Source organism: Macaca nemestrina, chromosome 7 (assembly GCF_043159975.1).
Source record: "Macaca nemestrina isolate mMacNem1 chromosome 7, mMacNem.hap1, whole genome shotgun sequence".
NCBI classification, from domain to species: Eukaryota; Metazoa; Chordata; class Mammalia; order Primates; family Cercopithecidae; genus Macaca; species Macaca nemestrina.
The window spans coordinates 2,044,520-2,060,069 of record NC_092131.1 but is presented as its reverse complement, the minus strand read 5'-3'; the positions used below and the strand labels follow the sequence as shown (position 1 = coordinate 2,060,069).

Genomic DNA, 15,550 nt, shown 5'->3' with positions numbered 1-15,550 from the left:
AGGATTGGCCTGGGCACACGTCTTGCGGGAGAGCACTTGGTGCTCCTGGGCTCCTGGCTCTGTGGTGACCTCCCTGCTTCCAGCCCAGTCAGGATGGGGCCTCAGGGGTGGGGGCCGCGTGGAGCTTGGTTCCTGGTCGTATCCCAGAACCATGAGGGCTGGAGCCTGGGCCTGCCTGCCTATCCCCTGCCAGGCAGAGGCGACTCGCTCTGCCTGTCATTCCTGGCAGAGACCCACCCCCGTCCCCCGAAGCCTGACCCCGTGAAGAGTGTGTCCAGCGTGCTCAGCAGCCTGACGCCCGCCAAGGCGGCCCCTGTCATCAACAACGGCTCCCCCACCATCCTGGGCAAGCGCAGCTATGAGCAGCACAACGGGGTGGACGGTGAGTGGCCCCCTCGCCCGGTGAATCCGGGCCTGCCCCACCCGGTGAGTGTGGCCCTCCCCGCCCGGTGAGTCCGGCCCGCCCCAGCCCGGGGCACCCGCGGTGCGTGCTGACACTGTCTTCTCTCCCTCTCTCCCACCCCGGCGCTGCCAGGCAACATGAAGAAGCGCCTCTTGATGCCCAGTAGGGGTAAGGCCTGGGGCCGCGGGCGGGCGCTGCGCCAGCCCCGCCCGTGATGCCTGTGCTGTGCTGCTGAGTGTGTCCCCGCGGCGGGCGGCCCAGGGCCCATGCTTGGGGCAGTCCACGTGAGCCCGGCCACAGCCCAGTCCCCCACGTTCCTCCTGACATGACTGGTCCCTTGGTGAAGACCCCCTGAGCCCAGGCATCTGGCCCTCGGCCCCCTGGCCCCACACCCTGTCAGTGGACTGTCCTGGCACGTGTGGCCCTGGCGCCCCTGCCTGCGCTGTCTGCCATCGTGCTGTGACTGCCCGCATGCTGCCAGCCTCAGCTCCTGGGGCCGCCCGTGCTGTGCCTGCAATCCTTTCGTGCGCCTGCCAGGCGGGACAGTGGGGAGGGAATGGTCGGGGGTGTCTGTGCGGGTTGTGGGCTACTGAGCTTGCACACATTGGTGACTTCTGTTGGAGAATTGGCTCAGGTGCTCTGTGCTGGTTGGTTGGAGCAGGGGCTGTGGGACCCCAGGCCCCTCGGGGAAGAGCAGATAGGACCAAGCCCAGCATGGGGGGCCAGGTGTGTGGGGCCCGGGTGTGCACCCAGGCCTGGGCCTCCGGGGGTGCACGTGCTGGGCCTGCCAGTGTGGATGTGCCTGGGGCCCCTTCCTCAGGCGGCTTTCCCGGAGGGTGCTGGCCAGGGCAGCAGGGCCGGCGTGGGGACCTGGAGGTGGATATGGGCAGTGGCCGTCCAGCCCAGCCAGCCTTGTCCCCTCAGGGCATTCTCTCAAGGCTGCCAGGTGCCCTGGCAAGCACGTCCCGCGGGGTCAGCACGCCGGCTGCAGCGCAGGGTGGGCCTGAGATCGGGTGCCAGGCTCCGCCATCTCCACCTGTCTGGACACGCACCCCTGGCCTGTCTGTGCAGCCTCTGCCCGACCGCCCTTGGCGGTGTCTCTGTCTCACCCCAGCCCCCCTCCTTTCCTGGGGCGCCCTCCCAGCCATCTGGTATTGGGGCTGCCCCCGTTGCCTGGTCCTGGGCCCAGGGCCAGCCCACTGTGGGCTGGCTTTACTGGTCTGTTCCCAATGGCGGGAAACAGCCCCGTGAGAACTGGTGGAAACAGGAGGGAGTCCTTGTCAGCAGGCACCTTCGAACTGTTTGTTCTGTTTTGTGAAAAGCGGTTAACCAGCAAGTTAGATAAAAGCTTATTTATTCCCACTGAATTTTCCACACTGCACACGTCAGTCCCAGCTGTGCGGTGGTTGTGAGAGAGTACCACCACTCGCCGCCTGGCTGGGCAGGCCCTGGGCTCAGAGGGGTCAGCCACAGAGGAAGCGCCTGTCCTGACGTGTAATGGCCAGGACCTGGGCGCTGGAGGGGGCTGGCTGGGTGAAGGTGCCGCCCGGGGGCATTGGCACACATGAGATGGGGTCTCTGTCCAGCCCGGGTAGGCGTGAGCTGAGCCTGCCCACAGCACGGGGCCCTAGTGCTCTAACCCGGCCATTTGCCCGTGCAGCCTGCTGCTCTGTCCCCACCTGCGGGGCCTGCAGATGGGTGCGTGTGGCTCACTAACCTAAAGCGTGTGTTTTCTTCCCTCTGCCGTCCACCGCTCTGGTAGGCACTTACCTGGGTAAGTAGTTTTGTGCTACTGGCCAGCCCTGGGCACTGGGCCTTGGTCTTTGGCAGGTGCCCTGAGGTATGGCGGCTCCTGTTCAGGAGCGCTGTGGATCAGGCACCTGGGCCCCCACCCGACCCTGCCCGGCAGAGCTAAGCAAACTGGTAGGGAAAGGCTGACCCAGGGCTCCAGGGCCCCGAGTTAGGAGGCGGATCAGGGGAGTGCCCCGAGTTAGGAGGCGGCTCCAGGTGGGGAGGGGCTGGACAAGCCGCTTCTGTTCCTTAAGGGACGGGCCTCAGCTAAGCAGCATTTTTGGAGCTGGCAGGTTGCTCCGATGCCCCTGGGCCCTGGCACCTAACTGAGTTGAGTATGATGTCCTGTCCTCTCTGGGCTGGTCCTGCTGGGAGTCGAGCCATCCTGGGACCAGCTCCCACATGCACACACCCACACTCACACTCACAGGCAGGGGAGTGGGGGAGAGCAGCGGCGGTCCTGGGCCCAGCTGGGGGTGACCAGGAGCATGGACCCCGCCTCTTGGCCCAACTCCCGCAGTGCCCCTTGGGCTCCTCACCCTGCACTGTGGGAAGTCAGAGGTCTCTGGCACCCCATCCCCGAGCACATGCCAGGGTGGCTCGGGCCCAGCCGGTGCAGTGGGTGGTGACCTGTTTCTGGCCAGGGCTGGCGGCTCTCTTGGAGCCTTGGGAAGAAGCCCAGCCTCCTGGTGGGGCAGTGCCAGCCATGGTGTGGGTGCCCTGCAGAGAGGCTTGTGCTGCTGCTGGACGGACAGCCTTGTGAGGCTTTGCTTGTCTCGGTACAGGTGGGCAAGTGGGTGGGCAGCCCGGCCCCTATGCAGGGAAGCGGCTGTCAGGTCCAAGGCTCCTGGCCTCCTGCGTGGAGCCAAGCCAACGTGTCTCTGGCCAGAGAGCTGTGGGGCCACCAGGCGGCCCAGGACCCAGGGAGGCGAAGCCCCCAGGCCCATCCTGGGTGTGGGCTGTGGCTTGGTTGGCAGGTGGCCCTGGCCCATTGTCCAAGGTGGCCGAGGCCGCAGTGGGTGGTGGGAGTGCAGGACGCGCTGTCTCGGGGCCTCATTTCTCTTCTCCATTTCTCGTTAGGTCTGGCAAACCACGGACAGACCAGGCACATGGTAAGAGGAACAGCCCATGATGGGGTACCGTGTGCTCACCCGTGTGTACCGCATGGCTCTCTGGGGTACCGTGTGCTCACCCGTGTGCACCGCATGGCTCTCTGGGGTGTTGTGAAGAGGCCCGGCCAGCCCTGCCGGGTGCCACATGGAAGCTTCCAAGAGGCCTGGCAAGACCGAGGGGCTGCAGCATGTGGGGGCCATGGCCCCTGAGCCAGGCCCAGCGGTGTGGGGCCGACCAGCCCTCAGGGCTGCCCTGGGCCAGGCTGGGGGTCCGTGGAGCTCCCTGGGGTGGTGGGGGTCGGCCAGACGCGGTACCTTGGCTCGTGGCCCCTCCCAGCGGGAGCCCTGCAGTTGAAGTGGAGCTGGCCCTTGGCCGGCTGCCCAGGAATCGCACCCCCTCTGCAGGGACCAAGCCGGAACCTCCTGCTCAACGGGAAGTCCTACCCCACCAAAGTGCGCCTGATCCGGGGGGGCTCCCTGCCCCCAGTCAAGCGGCGGCGGATGAACTGGATCGATGCCCCGGATGACGTGTTCTACATGGCCACCGAGGAGACCAGGTGGGGCCTTCCCAGGGCAGGCGGGAGGGCTCTGCACAGCGTCCCGGCCCTCACCGCCACCTCTGCCCACAGGAAGATCCGCAAGCTGCTCTCATCCTCGGAAACCAAGCGTGCTGCCCGCCGGCCCTACAAGCCCATCGCCCTGCGCCAGAGCCAGGCCCTGCCGCTGCGGCCGCCGCCGCCTGCGCCCGTCAACGACGAGCCCATTGTCATCGAGGACTAGGGGCTGCCCCCACCTGCGGCTGCCCCCCCGCCCCTCGCCTGCCCACGCGGCCCCTTCCCAGCCAGCCCGCCGCCCGCCCCTCAGTTTGGTAGTGCCCCACCTCCCGCCCTCACCTGCAGAGAAACGCGCTCCTTGGCGGACACTGGGGGAGGAGAGGAAAAGCGCGGCTAACTTATTCCGAGAATGCCAAGGAGGTGTCGTTTTTAGCTTTGTGTTTACTTTTTGGCTGGAGCGGAGATGAGGGGCCACCCCGTGCCCCTGTGCTGCGGGGCCTTTTGCCCGGAGGCCGGGCCCTAAGGTTTTGTTGTGTTCTGTTGAAGGTGCCATTTTAAATTTTATTTTTATTACTTTTTTTGTAGATGAACTTGAGCTCTGTAACTTACACCTGGAATGTTAGGATCGTGCGGCCGCGGCCGGCCGAGCTGCCTGGCGGGGTTGGCCCTTGTCTTTTCAAGTAATTTTCATATTAAACAAAAACAAAGAAAAAAAATCTTATAAAAAGGAAAAAACCAACCCGTCCTTCACTGTGTCTTTTGTTCCCAGTCCCTCTCCCTGACTCAGGCCCTGGGCTCCCCACCCCCATCGGGCGGCCCTAGGCTGTGGCTCACCCTGGAGCCCGAGGCCCCTGGAGAGCCACCTCAGCCAGGAGAGCCACCCCAGCCTCTGGGCTCTGTTCGTCTCCTACCTGCCCACAGACCTTCCCCTGCAGGGGCCTGGCGCAGTGCTCTCTGCCCTCCACAGGGGGCAGCAAGCAGTCGCAGGGCGCAGCCCCCTTCCCCAGTGGAGCTGTGCTGAGACTGGGCGTCTGTGTCTGCAGCAGTGGTGGGCCCGGGACTGCCTCCCACCAGGCAGAGCTGGCCCTGCCGAAGACCCTGGGGCTTCCCACCAGGGCAGCCAGCACAGCTGGGCCAGCGAGGCCTTGGAGTGCTGCAGCCGGGGTCCCAGCCTCCTGGCCATATAGAGCCTAAGCGTTTGTGCCCAGAGCTGTGGCCCCCAAGCAGGTGTGCACTTTCCACAGTAAGAATCTGCTCAGATTTCAGCAAGCACATTCTCAGAAATCCTGCTTGGCCCATCCTCCGGCACCCGACTTGCAGGTCCAGGGACAGGTACAGGCCGGGCCACCAGAAGGAGGGATCCGGTGGATAACCTGGCTCCAGACCACCCCTCTGGCCGTGCCACCTCAGCCGGCCAGGAGGGTCCGCCCAGGCCTCTCAGGGAGAGTGGCTCCTCTGTCTCTCCCCAGAGTTGTGCCTTTGCTCCCCCAGCCCACCCAGGCGCCCTGTCATGTGGAAATCTCAGCCACGGAATTAAAATAGACACCACTTCTGCTGTCTCCCAGGAGACAAAGATAAGGGGGCGTCCTGGCCTCCCATGGGAGCCTGTGCTGGGGCCCAGCAGTGACAGGACTGGGTGTTGGGGACTCGGCTGCAGTGCATGTCCCACCACCCTCCCTGGGCTGCTGGCACCCCGCCACTCCGCCCCCACCAGCCAACTCTAATCTGCAGCCTGCATCCAAGTGACCCCACAGCCTGAGGACTTGTCTGTAGTGCGTCATTTGAGGGCTGGGAAATCAGGCCCCTGACCTCATGAAGGACACAGCCCCCTCTGAGGCTTTTTCCAACCCTGGGGGTCTGGAGGAAGGGAGCAGGTGCTCAGTGAAGACCCCAGCCCCCTCTCCCTTCCCCAGGCCTAGGACCTGCCTCCCAGTGCTGCCTGTGAGGTTCTGGCCTCAGCAGCTCTTCCATCCCCCAGGGCCTGTCCTCCTCTAGAGTCAACATGTGGGCTGTGAGGTGTTCTAGGTCCTGGGCTCTGTCCCAAGGGCAGGGAGGCCTTGAGGAGAAGTGGGGCCCGTTCCCACCCCAGACACCCTCCCCAGCCAGACACCCAGGCTGCAGCGCCCTCACAGGGCCAAGCTCTGGCCACCTGTGCTGGGTGGGGCCTGGGCTGCTTGGGGGTCTAAACCTGGACTTAGAAATCAGTGGGCACGGGCTGGGGGCAGCACTGGCCTTGGTGCCCAGGCCATGAAGGGGACTCCCAGCTTTGCTCTGTCCTCATTAGGCCCTTACCTGCTGATGAGACAACAGCCTGCTCCCTGCACCAGCAACCCCACAGGGGCCGTGGCTCCCCAGGGCCAGGGGCATCTCAGGGTGGCAAGGCCATCATGCTGTCATGCCTGGAGACCTGTCCTGCCAGCTCCGCTCCACCCTGCTAGGGTCCTCTGTCCACCACTCAGCCCAGCCTGGCTTCCCTGCAGTGGAGCTGAGTGGCAGGGGCCTGCCATCTGCCAGTGTCACAGGATGGCGGAAGGCACCAGACCACTAGGCTGTGACCCAGCCCCACGCCCAGCCATTGGCCCTGCCAGCTCCCTTCACACCCGCTGTGTCCTGTGCCCCCCTCTCCACTCGGGCTCGTCCCGCTCTGTCACTGCCCCTGCCTGTGACCCACTGCCGCCTCAGAGGTGGAGACCAAGGCCACTGCTCTGCACCCATTGATCCTGACCCCTGCCTGCCAGGCCCAGCACAGCCCCATCGCATTAGGGAGCTTCTGGCCGCTGCCCAGGGACTGTGACTGGGGTGAGGGCAGTGCAGCAGCTGGCACACTCCCTGTCCCACCCCACCCTCCATGTGTCTCCAGGGCACCTGGCCAGTGCCAAATGCCATTCCTTTGCTGCCACCCTGGGAGGGGGCCGCCTCCACCCCCATCCACTCTCCTGGCAGGGCTAGGGACCTTGGGGCCGGTGGTCTCCCTCCAGAAGAGCCCTGTGACCAGTCAGCCCTGTTATCCGAGCAAGCCACAGGTCGCAGAGGTGAGGTGAAGTCAGTCCCAGGCTCCCAAGGTGGGCAGAACAGGGCAGGGAGCTGGAGAGGGTCTGGCAGTGGGTCCATGAATACAGCCTGGGCAAGGCCCTGCTGTGAGGGACCCCTAGGGACCCCTGGGCCTGCCAGGGAGGAAGGACTGCCCAGGAAATGTACTGACTGATGCCTCCTCGCCATCTTCTGCCTTGGCTGGCACAGATCCCAAGTGCAGAGGGGGAGCTGGTCAGGCTGGTCAGTCCGGCGTGGGGGCGGGGGGCATGTTTCTGGCCTGCTGTCACCATGGAAATGGCAGTGGCTGCAGGGTGTGTGTGCAAGGGAGGAGGGTGCTGCCACAGGGAGCCCTGCCAGGGCCACCATGAAAGCCAGGAGTGCCTAGGGCCACTGGCTCACAGACATGCCTGGTGCACCAGGCAGAGGAAACAGGCAGGTCTCCGTGTCCAGCCCACAGCCTCCAAGACACTGGGGGAAGGGTGTCCAGAGTCGGCTGCCCAGCAAGCACGTTCTGCTGCCCCGCTGGGGCCAGGAGGCTCAGAGAAGGGCCTACAGGGACAGAGCACCAGGAAGCCTGTGGGTGCGGAGATTCCCCCCACTGGGGCCGGGCAGGCTCTAGGGAGCTCTAGGGCAGAGGCATGGTGGTGAGGAGTGGTCAGGCAGGCCCTGGTTGGGAGGAGGCCAGAGTTGGGATTGGGGGTGGGGTGACTGGTTGACCCCTCCAAGTCAGGCCCTGGGCCCCAAGGCCCGAAGCTGGTCCTGGGCGGTGCGGGAGAAGGGACTGGAGTGTCAGCCCCAGCCCGAGACACAGAGGGCACGCCCATTCCTTCCCCTCCTTCCCTTCCTACCTCCTCACCGCCTCCCCAGCCGCCCCCTGGGTGGGAGTGCTTAGGGTGGACGCCTTTAGCGCGGAGCCCTCGGCGCTGGTGCCCGCCGCCCCTTCCCGGCCTCAGAGGCAGACGTAGACCTCCCCACACCCCCCACCAGCAGCTTCTCGCGCTGTTTTTGGAGGTGGCGGCGCCTTCCTTCCTGAGCCCTGCCCTCCACCCAAGGAGCCTTCAGCACCACAGACAGTGTTGGGGCGGGGCGCGGAGGGGGCGGAGCGGGACACGGAGACCCGGACAGGGCCAGGGGCCGTGCCCACCGGGAATCCGACTCCGCTCCCGCGGCGCGACTGTTGCTATGGAAACCGAGCAACAAAGGGAAGCGGGACGGGCGCCGGGCGCGGCGAGGTGGGGGTGGGGTTCTCCCGGAGCCTGCGACCTCTTCCCGCGGCGTAGCGCAGCCTGAGCGCCCAGGGCCGGGAGTGGCGGACCCCCAGGCCCAGCTCACTAGGGCTCCCCGCGAGCCGAGGGCCAGGCTCCCCACACCCCGCCCGCAGCCCAGGAGACGGCCCGGCCAGGCTGCCCCGACGTCGCCATGGAAACAGCCGGGGCGCGGGCGGCGCCGCGGTCGCCCGGGCGGGCCCCTGTAGACGCCACCTCCGCGCGAGGGGCGCGGGGGCGCCAGACCTGGCCCGGCTGCCCCGCACCCGCCACCCCTGGCAGGTGCGCCCCGCCTCCGCGGCGCCCCTAGGCGGCCCCCGGCCCGGGGGGCGGGTTATCGAGGCCCCGCCCCGTCCGCGGAGCCAATGGGCGCGCGGACAGCCGGGCAGGCGGGGCTGGGCGCGGGCGGCTGCGGCCGGGAGGAGAACGGGCGGAGGGCGCGGGCTGACCGGGCGCACCGACCATGGCCTCCAAATGCCCCAAGTGCGACAAGACCGTGTACTTCGGTGAGTGCGTTCCCGCTCGGTGCATCCCGCCGCCCTTCGCGGCCAGTCCCACGCCGCAGAGCCGCGGCGTAACTTAGGGTGCGCCGGCTCCGGCCCCGGCCCCGGCCCCGGCCCCGGCCTGAGGATGCTTGTCCCGGAGCCTGGCTGGCCGCGCTGCCCACGCGGCTGAAGCCAAAGGGTGGGGCTGCGCGAAAGCGGGGGCGGCCACGCCCGAACCCCGAAGCCGCTTGTCTGGGCGGGGCAGGGACCACCCGGGCGGGGCTTGTGGTCCCCCGGGATGGGGCCGGTGTTTGGGGGAGCGCTCGGAGATCCGCGGACGCATCCCGGTTCTTCGGCCAGTGCCGGGCCGGGCGGGGCGGGGCCGGGCGGGGCGGTACGTCCTGGGTGCCTCCCGCGCGACCCCGTGGGCCTGGGCCCTTTCTCCTGGAACCCCCACACCCGCTGCCCCGGGAACACGTGGCCAGGAACAGTGACCCCCAGCTCCCACTCTGAGCTCCGCCGAGCTGGGCTGGGCCAGGTTTGGACTCTGTTGGGATTCAATCCAAGCGGGGGCGACCTTGGCCTCTGCCTCCTGCTTGTCCCAACGCATTCCCTTGGCGCCAGTTCCCCCAGGAGTTTCATACGGGGGTAGGGTGGGGGCGGGTGTGACACGCGAGTCCCCGCGAACCTGAGAGGGACCTTGTGCTCAAGAAGCCCAGGTGGCCAGGACCCCTGCCCCCTCAAGGTCAGAACAGCCCTGGACGGGATGCAGGTGGTGGCGGAAGGAGGGGTGTCTCACAGGGCGGCCCTCGGTCGGTAGCCCCTCCCCAAGGCGCGCTCTCGGTCTGGGCTTACTCACTCCCTGGGCCTGGATGCGCCCTTCCTACCCCCTTCCTCCTGGCTGATTCCCTGCCCAGCTTTCTCCAGGGTGGTAAGGTCCCTGCCCACCTACCCACCAGCTGCTGCACCAGGGGATAGACTTAGTGAAGCAGAGAGGAGGGCCGGGACCAACAGGGCCCCTGCCGTGGTCGCCCCATACCCAGAATGCAGCCAGGCTGCTGGGAAGGCCGCCACTGGGCTTCCCGGCGCACAGGCTGGAGGGGTTGAGGGGAGGTTGTATTTTGCTGTTCCCAGAGGGGAATGACCGGATTTGGCCTGGAGTGCTTCTGGCATGGCTGGGAGCCGAGGGGCTTCCGGCTGCCTCGCCTGGAGCCCGCTCAGCCCTCAGTCTCTGTCTCAGTGAGGGCTGTCTCTGCAAGGCTTAGGGTGGGAGACCGTCCCCAGGGCCCTCCTGCAGTCCAGCTCCCCATGACTTTGCCCCAGGCCAGGCCAGGCCAGGCCAGCCTGGGGCTCTCCAGGGTCTTGGCCAATAGTCCTGTGGACAGGCGGGAAAGGCCTTCTGCCTGCCGGGCCGGACGAGGCTCTCAGCGGAAAACAAAGGCGCTTCAGACCCAGCTGGCTTCTGTCCTGCCTGGGAGGCACTGTGAGGGCGAGGGTCCAGAATCCTGCCCACCCTCACACCAGGCTGCCCCTGCAACTTATACCTGAGTAGAACCCAGGCTGGGATGTCAGAGCACGTTGAGGATGCCGCCCCAGAGCCCATGCAGCCAGGGTGGGCAGCTGGTTTTCTTCTGAGCCATTAGACCCAATCGATTCTCTGTTCCCAACTCGGACCCGTAATGTGTGGCCATTGACCCACCCAGTGGGTCTGAGGCCAGTTCCCTGCCCCCACTTGGCCCACGTCCCAGAGCTGGCCAGAGCGGAGTGCTGGCAGCCCTGGGCTGCAGCTGCCACGGCCGATAGCCATTGAGACTTCCTTGCTGCTGCTGGGACATGCCTGCCCACTGTGCAGCCAGCCCCTACCTGCCCTGGTGTGTCCCAGCTTCCTGAGTGAAGTGGTTCTGGGCAGAGGGCTTTAAGCTGGTGCAGCCTTGTGGTTGGGCTGGTGTCCTGGAGGCTGGCCCTGGCTGTGCCCAGAGGGTTGTGCCAGGGCCATGGAGAGCCAGCATTCATGGCCTTCTACCTAGTAGGCCACCTGGGGGATCCCATCTCACTGCCAGGAGCAGCACCCATGGACCTCTCAGAGTGGGCTTCACCCTAGCCAGGTGCCCTCCCCGATATCTGCCAGACAAAGGGCGCTGGGCCGCTTGCTGAGAAGGGGGGCCGGGAGAGCCACGGGTCCTTGGCCGCCTGAGGGGCTTGGCCAGATTCTGCCAGTCAGGGTGGGCCCAGCCTTCATGCTCCCTTCCCCCAGGGCCTGCAGCTTGTCCCCTTCCCTTCAGAATTCCGGCTCTGCTGGGCCCTTCCTGACCCTCCCCACCTCTTCCTGCCTGGCTCCCTGGGGAGGCCCCTGCTTCCGTCCACTGGGAAGCGGCCCAGTAGCCCTAGTGCGGGGGTGGGAGGCAGTGGCGGAGGGTCCCTGACCCTCAGCAGCTGGCCTCAGGTCTTCCATGCCAGTGGCAGCCAGGGGCATTAGGGTGGGGGAAGAGCTCAGGTTTAGGATGAGGAATCCACAGACAGATGTGGGTCCCGCCTGGAGGCCCCACGGGGACAGGGCCTGGCCTTCCCACGAGGGAGCTGGAGGCTCTGGGGCTGCACCTTTGACTCAGCAGCGGGGCACTGCCAGCCCCATCAGGGCCCAACTGGTGGGGATCAGGGGCATGTCAGTGCAAGGCAGGTGTGAGAGGGAGAGCACATGTGTGGAGGAAGCAGGTGCACTGGAGAGGCAGGTGTGTGAGTGTAAGAGAAGTGTTTGAGAGAATGACAGGTCAGGGAGAGGCATGTGTGGGGGGGGAGGCAGGTGTGTGGGGTGAAGTGGGTATGTGGGGGGAAGGTGTGTGGGGGAAATGGGTGTGGGGGTAGGCAGGTGGGGGGAGGTGTGTGTGTGGGAGGCAGGTGGGAGGAAGGAGGTGTGGGGAGGAAACAGGTGTGTAGGGGGAAGCAGGTGTTGGGGGAAGCGGTGGGGGGGAAGCAGGTGTGTGGGGGGAAGGGTGTGTGTGGGGAGATGGGTGTGGGGGGAGGTGGGTTTTGGGGGGAAGCGGGTGTGTGGGGGAGGTGGCTGTGGGGGGAGGTGGGTTTGGGGGAAGTGGGTATGTGGGGGAGGCGGGTGTGTGGGGGAGGCGGGTGTGAGGCAGGTGTGTGTGGGGGAGGCGGGTGTGTGGGGGAGGCGGGTGTGAGGCAGGTGTGTGTGGAGGCAGGTGTGTATGGGAGGCAGGTGTGTGTGGGAGGCAGGTGTGTGTATGGGAGGCAGGTGTGTATGGGAGGCAGGTGTGTGTGGGAGGCAGGTGTGTGTATGGGAGGCAGGTGTGTATGGGAGGCAGGTGTGTGTGGGAGGCAGGTGTGTAGGGGAGGCGGGTGTGTGTGGGAGGCGGGTGTGTGTGGGAGGCGGGTGTGTGTGGGAGGCGGGTGTGTGTGGGAGGCGGGGGTGTGTGGGAGGCGGGTGTGTGGGGGAGGCGGGTGTGTGGGGGAGGAGGGTGTGTGGGAGGCAGGTGTGTGTGGGAGGCAGGTGTGTGTGGGAGGCAGGTGTGTGTGTGAGAGGAAGATGTGTGGGAGGCAGGTGTGTGTGGGAGGCAGGTGTGTGTGTGAGAGGAAGATGTGTGGGAGGCAGGTGTGTGTGTGAGAGGAAGATGTGTGGGAGGCAGGTGTGTGTGTGAGAGGAAGATGTGTGGGAGGCAGGTGTGTGTGGGAGAGGAAGATGTGTGGGAGGCAGGTGTGTGTGGGAGAGGAAGATGTGTGGGAGGCAGGTGTGTGTGGGAGGCAGGTGTGAGGCCGGTGTCCAGGAGGCAGGTGTTTGAGCAAGGGCAGGCTCAAGCACAGGCCCCTTCACCGCAGGCACTGAGGGGATTAACAGGGCAGCCCCGGGCCCCTCCTCAAAGGCGGCTTTAGCGGGGTTGCAGGGCTGGGGCGCTGAGACCCAGAGGGAGAGCAGGACCTGGGGGCACTGGGCTAACAAGGGTCTCAGAAGGAGGTGCAGGGCCTGCCGGGTGGAAGGAAGGCGCCTGGCGGAGACATCCTGAAAGTCGGGACCCCCGGAGCGCGTTGGAGTGGTGGCTGCCAGGTGGGGACTGAGGGGGTGCGGGGCGCGCCCCGGCCCTGACCCCCCCTCCTGCCCCTCCTGCTCAGCCGAGAAGGTGAGCTCCCTGGGTAAGGACTGGCACAAGTTCTGCCTCAAGTGCGAGCGCTGCAGCAAGACGCTGACGCCCGGGGGCCACGCCGAGGTGAGCCCCCCTGTGCGGCGCGGGCGGGGGTGGGGTCGCGACTCCCGCCACCCTCAGGCAGGGTCCTGACCCGCGCCTCTCTGGGCAGCATGACGGGAAGCCGTTCTGCCACAAGCCGTGCTACGCCACCCTGTTCGGACCCAAAGGTGAGCCCCGGCTGCCCTTGGCCTGCCCTGGGACCCGCCGGGAGGAGCCTGGCGCTGGCGCTGGGGAGGGCTGCGGATCCCGGCCCCGACTCCCCGCCACCCTGGAAAGCCTACTGCCCCCAGCCCCCAGCGGGCCGTTTACTGAGACGCCGGGTGACCGCGGCCCCCACCCCACGTGCCCCCACCTGCAGGCGTGAACATCGGGGGCGCGGGCTCCTACATCTATGAGAAGCCCCTGGCGGAGGGGCCGCAGGTCACCGGCCCCATCGAGGTCCCCGCGGCCCGAGCGGAGGAGCGGAAGGCGAGCGGCCCCCCGAAGGGGCCCAGCAGAGGTGGGCTGGGCGCGGGCTGGGGCTGGGGGTTGTGGACACCCCCGCCGCCGGCCCCGCCCCGCCCTGACTCGTGCGCCCACAGCCTCCAGTGTCACTACTTTCACCGGGGAGCCCAACACGTGCCCGCGCTGCGGCAAGAAGGTGTACTTCGGTAAGTGCGCGCCCTGGCCCCGGACCCCCGCCCCGGCCCCTGCCCCGGGGCTCCGCCTCACTCCTCCCCCTTCCCAGCTGAGAAGGTGACGTCTCTGGGCAAGGATTGGCACCGGCCCTGCCTGCGCTGCGAGCGCTGCGGGAAGACACTGACCCCCGGCGGGCACGCAGAGGTGAGGGGAGCGCGACGGGGCTTGGGGGCCGGGCAGGGGCACGGGGATATGAGGGTGAGAGGCGCGCCAGGAAGGGATGGGGAGGGTGGGAGGTGCTTCTGGGAGCTGCGCTGTCCCCTGCCCCACGGCGAGCCGGCCTGCACGTTCTGGAAGCCTCCAGGTGATGGGTCGGGGGAGTCTGTGGACCCCTCCCTCAGCACCCACCTTCTGCCTCAGCACGATGGCCAGCCCTACTGCCACAAGCCCTGCTATGGAATCCTCTTCGGACCCAAGGGTGAGTGTGGCCAGGGTGGTCCGCATGTCTTCCCTGCCCTCCCCATCCCTCCACTGTTCCTCCCACCCACCCCAGTGGCCTCCCTCCACAGGCGTGAACACCGGCGCGGTGGGCAGCTACATCTATGACCGGGACCCCGAAGGCAAGGTCCAGCCCTAGGCCACAGCGGCTCTCATGATGTGGGCTCACCTGCGCCCCAGACCCTGCAGGGGCCCCACTGCTTGGCTCTGCTGGAAGAGTGCTCAGCCACCCAGTCCTGCCTGCAAGCCCAGGGCGAGTATTGGAGGAGGGGCAGCCACGGGCAGAGCACCATGCCCATCCCTGAGTCTGTGGTGTGTCTGCCCCCTCTGGCGTCCTCTGGGCGTCCCATGACCCCTTCTGTGTCTGTGCCTCCGAATCCCCGTATGACCCTGTCCCAGCATTTTCCCGCCAGCCCTGCGTGTCCCTGCAGCACTGTCTGTTCTCCTTCCCTCTCCTGCTGCCCACCCACCTGCCAGTGTTATTTATGCTCCCTTTGTGGGTGATGGCCACGCCCTCACCGTGTCCCTGGCAGAGGGCTTCCCTCCGGGATCTCCTGCCTGCTGCCCACACTGCCTCACAAGCCCTCGCCCCCCTCACGTGGCTCACCTGCTGCTGAGCCTTGTGCTGTCAATAAACGGTTTGAGGATTGCAGGATTGTCTCTGCTTGTGGGATGGATGCAAATCCCAGACCCGGGTCCCTTTCTCCGACCCATGCATGCCCCCAGCCAATGCCCCTGGGCCTGGCTGCTAGTCGGGGTGGGCCCTCCTCCTGACGGTGATGGTGGGAGGTGGGGCCCTGGGATGTTTCTGAGGAGGAGGGAGGGATGGGGGTGGGCAGCGTGGTCCCTGGTTTGGGTGGTGGTGCCCCCCCAGATGGGGAGGCAGTAAGAACGCCAGGCTGTGGGGAGCTAAGGAGGGTGGGAGGCATTCCGGGGCCAGGGTCCTGGCCAGGGTCAAGTGAGGGCGGGATCCATGGGGGACAGAGCTCCGGGGGAAAGTTGAACCTGGAACCCTGAAAATACCAATAGCAGGCCTGAGAACCCAGAGCTGCCTGGGTCTGTGGAGCCTGGGAAGCGCAGGAGGGGTCAGCCCTGAGAGCAGAGGGTGTGGCCGTGGAGGGAAGGGGGCAGGGGACCAGAGGAGGGGTCCTGGGCAGAGAATGGGGAAGCTGGTGAAGGGTGGGTGTAGCAGAGGTCTCTGGCAGCTCAGGACTGGACTGAGAAGCGCAGGAGGGTTTGGGGGCTGTGGTCAGAGCAAGGGGGCTCAGCGTGGCTGTTTCCAGCTTTTGTCCATAGGGTGATGGACAGGCTTTTGTGGACAGGCCTGCCTTGGCCTGGGGTATGGCCCAGGGATAGAATCCCTGCCCAGGCGTTCTGGTGAAGGTTTTAGTGATGACCGACTCGCCCCTGTCGTCTTCATGGTCCAGGTTCTGCCCTTTCAGCCAGGGGCCCTTGCGGCTCCTCCCCTCCTCTGCGCCCCGACTTTTCTATGCGCCACTCCTCGGGTTCCCACTAGAGGGCGCAGTGTTCCATTCTGGCAGCACAGGGCAGAAACGTGGAGACCTTCCCCAATGGCTGAGCCTTGTCCTGGCTCC

At 66.6% G+C, this 15,550-nt stretch overlaps 2 protein-coding genes across 13 annotated transcripts in view; both read left to right on the top strand.

Annotated features, from left to right (window-relative positions):
• Positions 1 to 4,599, top strand: part of LOC105489864 (metastasis associated 1) — a 52,536-nt gene extending 47,937 nt beyond the window's left edge. For 4 of the 12 annotated variants that reach the window (XM_011755058.3, XM_011755060.3, XM_071099457.1 and 1 more), the window contains 6 exons: positions 230 to 382; positions 536 to 571; positions 2,166 to 2,177; positions 3,275 to 3,306; positions 3,712 to 3,863; positions 3,936 to 4,599. In XM_011755058.3, the coding sequence (XP_011753360.1) occupies positions 230 to 382; positions 536 to 571; positions 2,166 to 2,177; positions 3,275 to 3,306; positions 3,712 to 3,863; positions 3,936 to 4,086 (536 nt within the window). In that variant the 3' untranslated portion in view covers positions 4,087 to 4,599. Of the gene's footprint in view, positions 1 to 229; positions 383 to 535; positions 572 to 2,165; positions 2,178 to 3,274; positions 3,307 to 3,711; positions 3,864 to 3,935 lie in introns of those variants that run through there. The other 8 variants (XM_071099462.1, XM_011755063.3, XM_071099459.1 and 5 more) reach the window with 3 other exon arrangements.
• A 3,872-nt stretch (positions 4,600 to 8,471) lies between these two features.
• Positions 8,472 to 14,607, top strand: LOC105489867 (cysteine rich protein 2). The gene is made up of 8 exons (XM_011755070.2): positions 8,472 to 8,664; positions 12,766 to 12,860; positions 12,949 to 13,006; positions 13,198 to 13,338; positions 13,421 to 13,489; positions 13,567 to 13,661; positions 13,878 to 13,935; positions 14,027 to 14,607. The coding sequence occupies exons 1-8, from the start codon at positions 8,622 to 8,624 to the stop codon at positions 14,092 to 14,094; spliced, it is 627 nt and encodes a 208-aa protein (XP_011753372.1). The 5' UTR covers positions 8,472 to 8,621; the 3' UTR covers positions 14,095 to 14,607.
• The last annotated feature ends 943 nt before the right edge of the window (positions 14,608 to 15,550 follow it).

Bases quoted from the DNA above. Each gene is read 5' to 3' on its own strand.
- LOC105489867 (XM_011755070.2), top strand. From the start codon at position 8,622: ATGGCCTCCAAATGCCCCAAGTGCGACAAGACCGTGTACTTCG. The intron at 8,665-12,765 runs GTGAGTGCGTTC...CCTCCTGCTCAG, and splicing joins CGACAAGACCGTGTACTTCG to CCGAGAAGGTGAGCTCCCTG. The intron at 13,339-13,420 runs GTGGGCTGGGCG...GTGCGCCCACAG, and splicing joins CCCGAAGGGGCCCAGCAGAG to CCTCCAGTGTCACTACTTTC.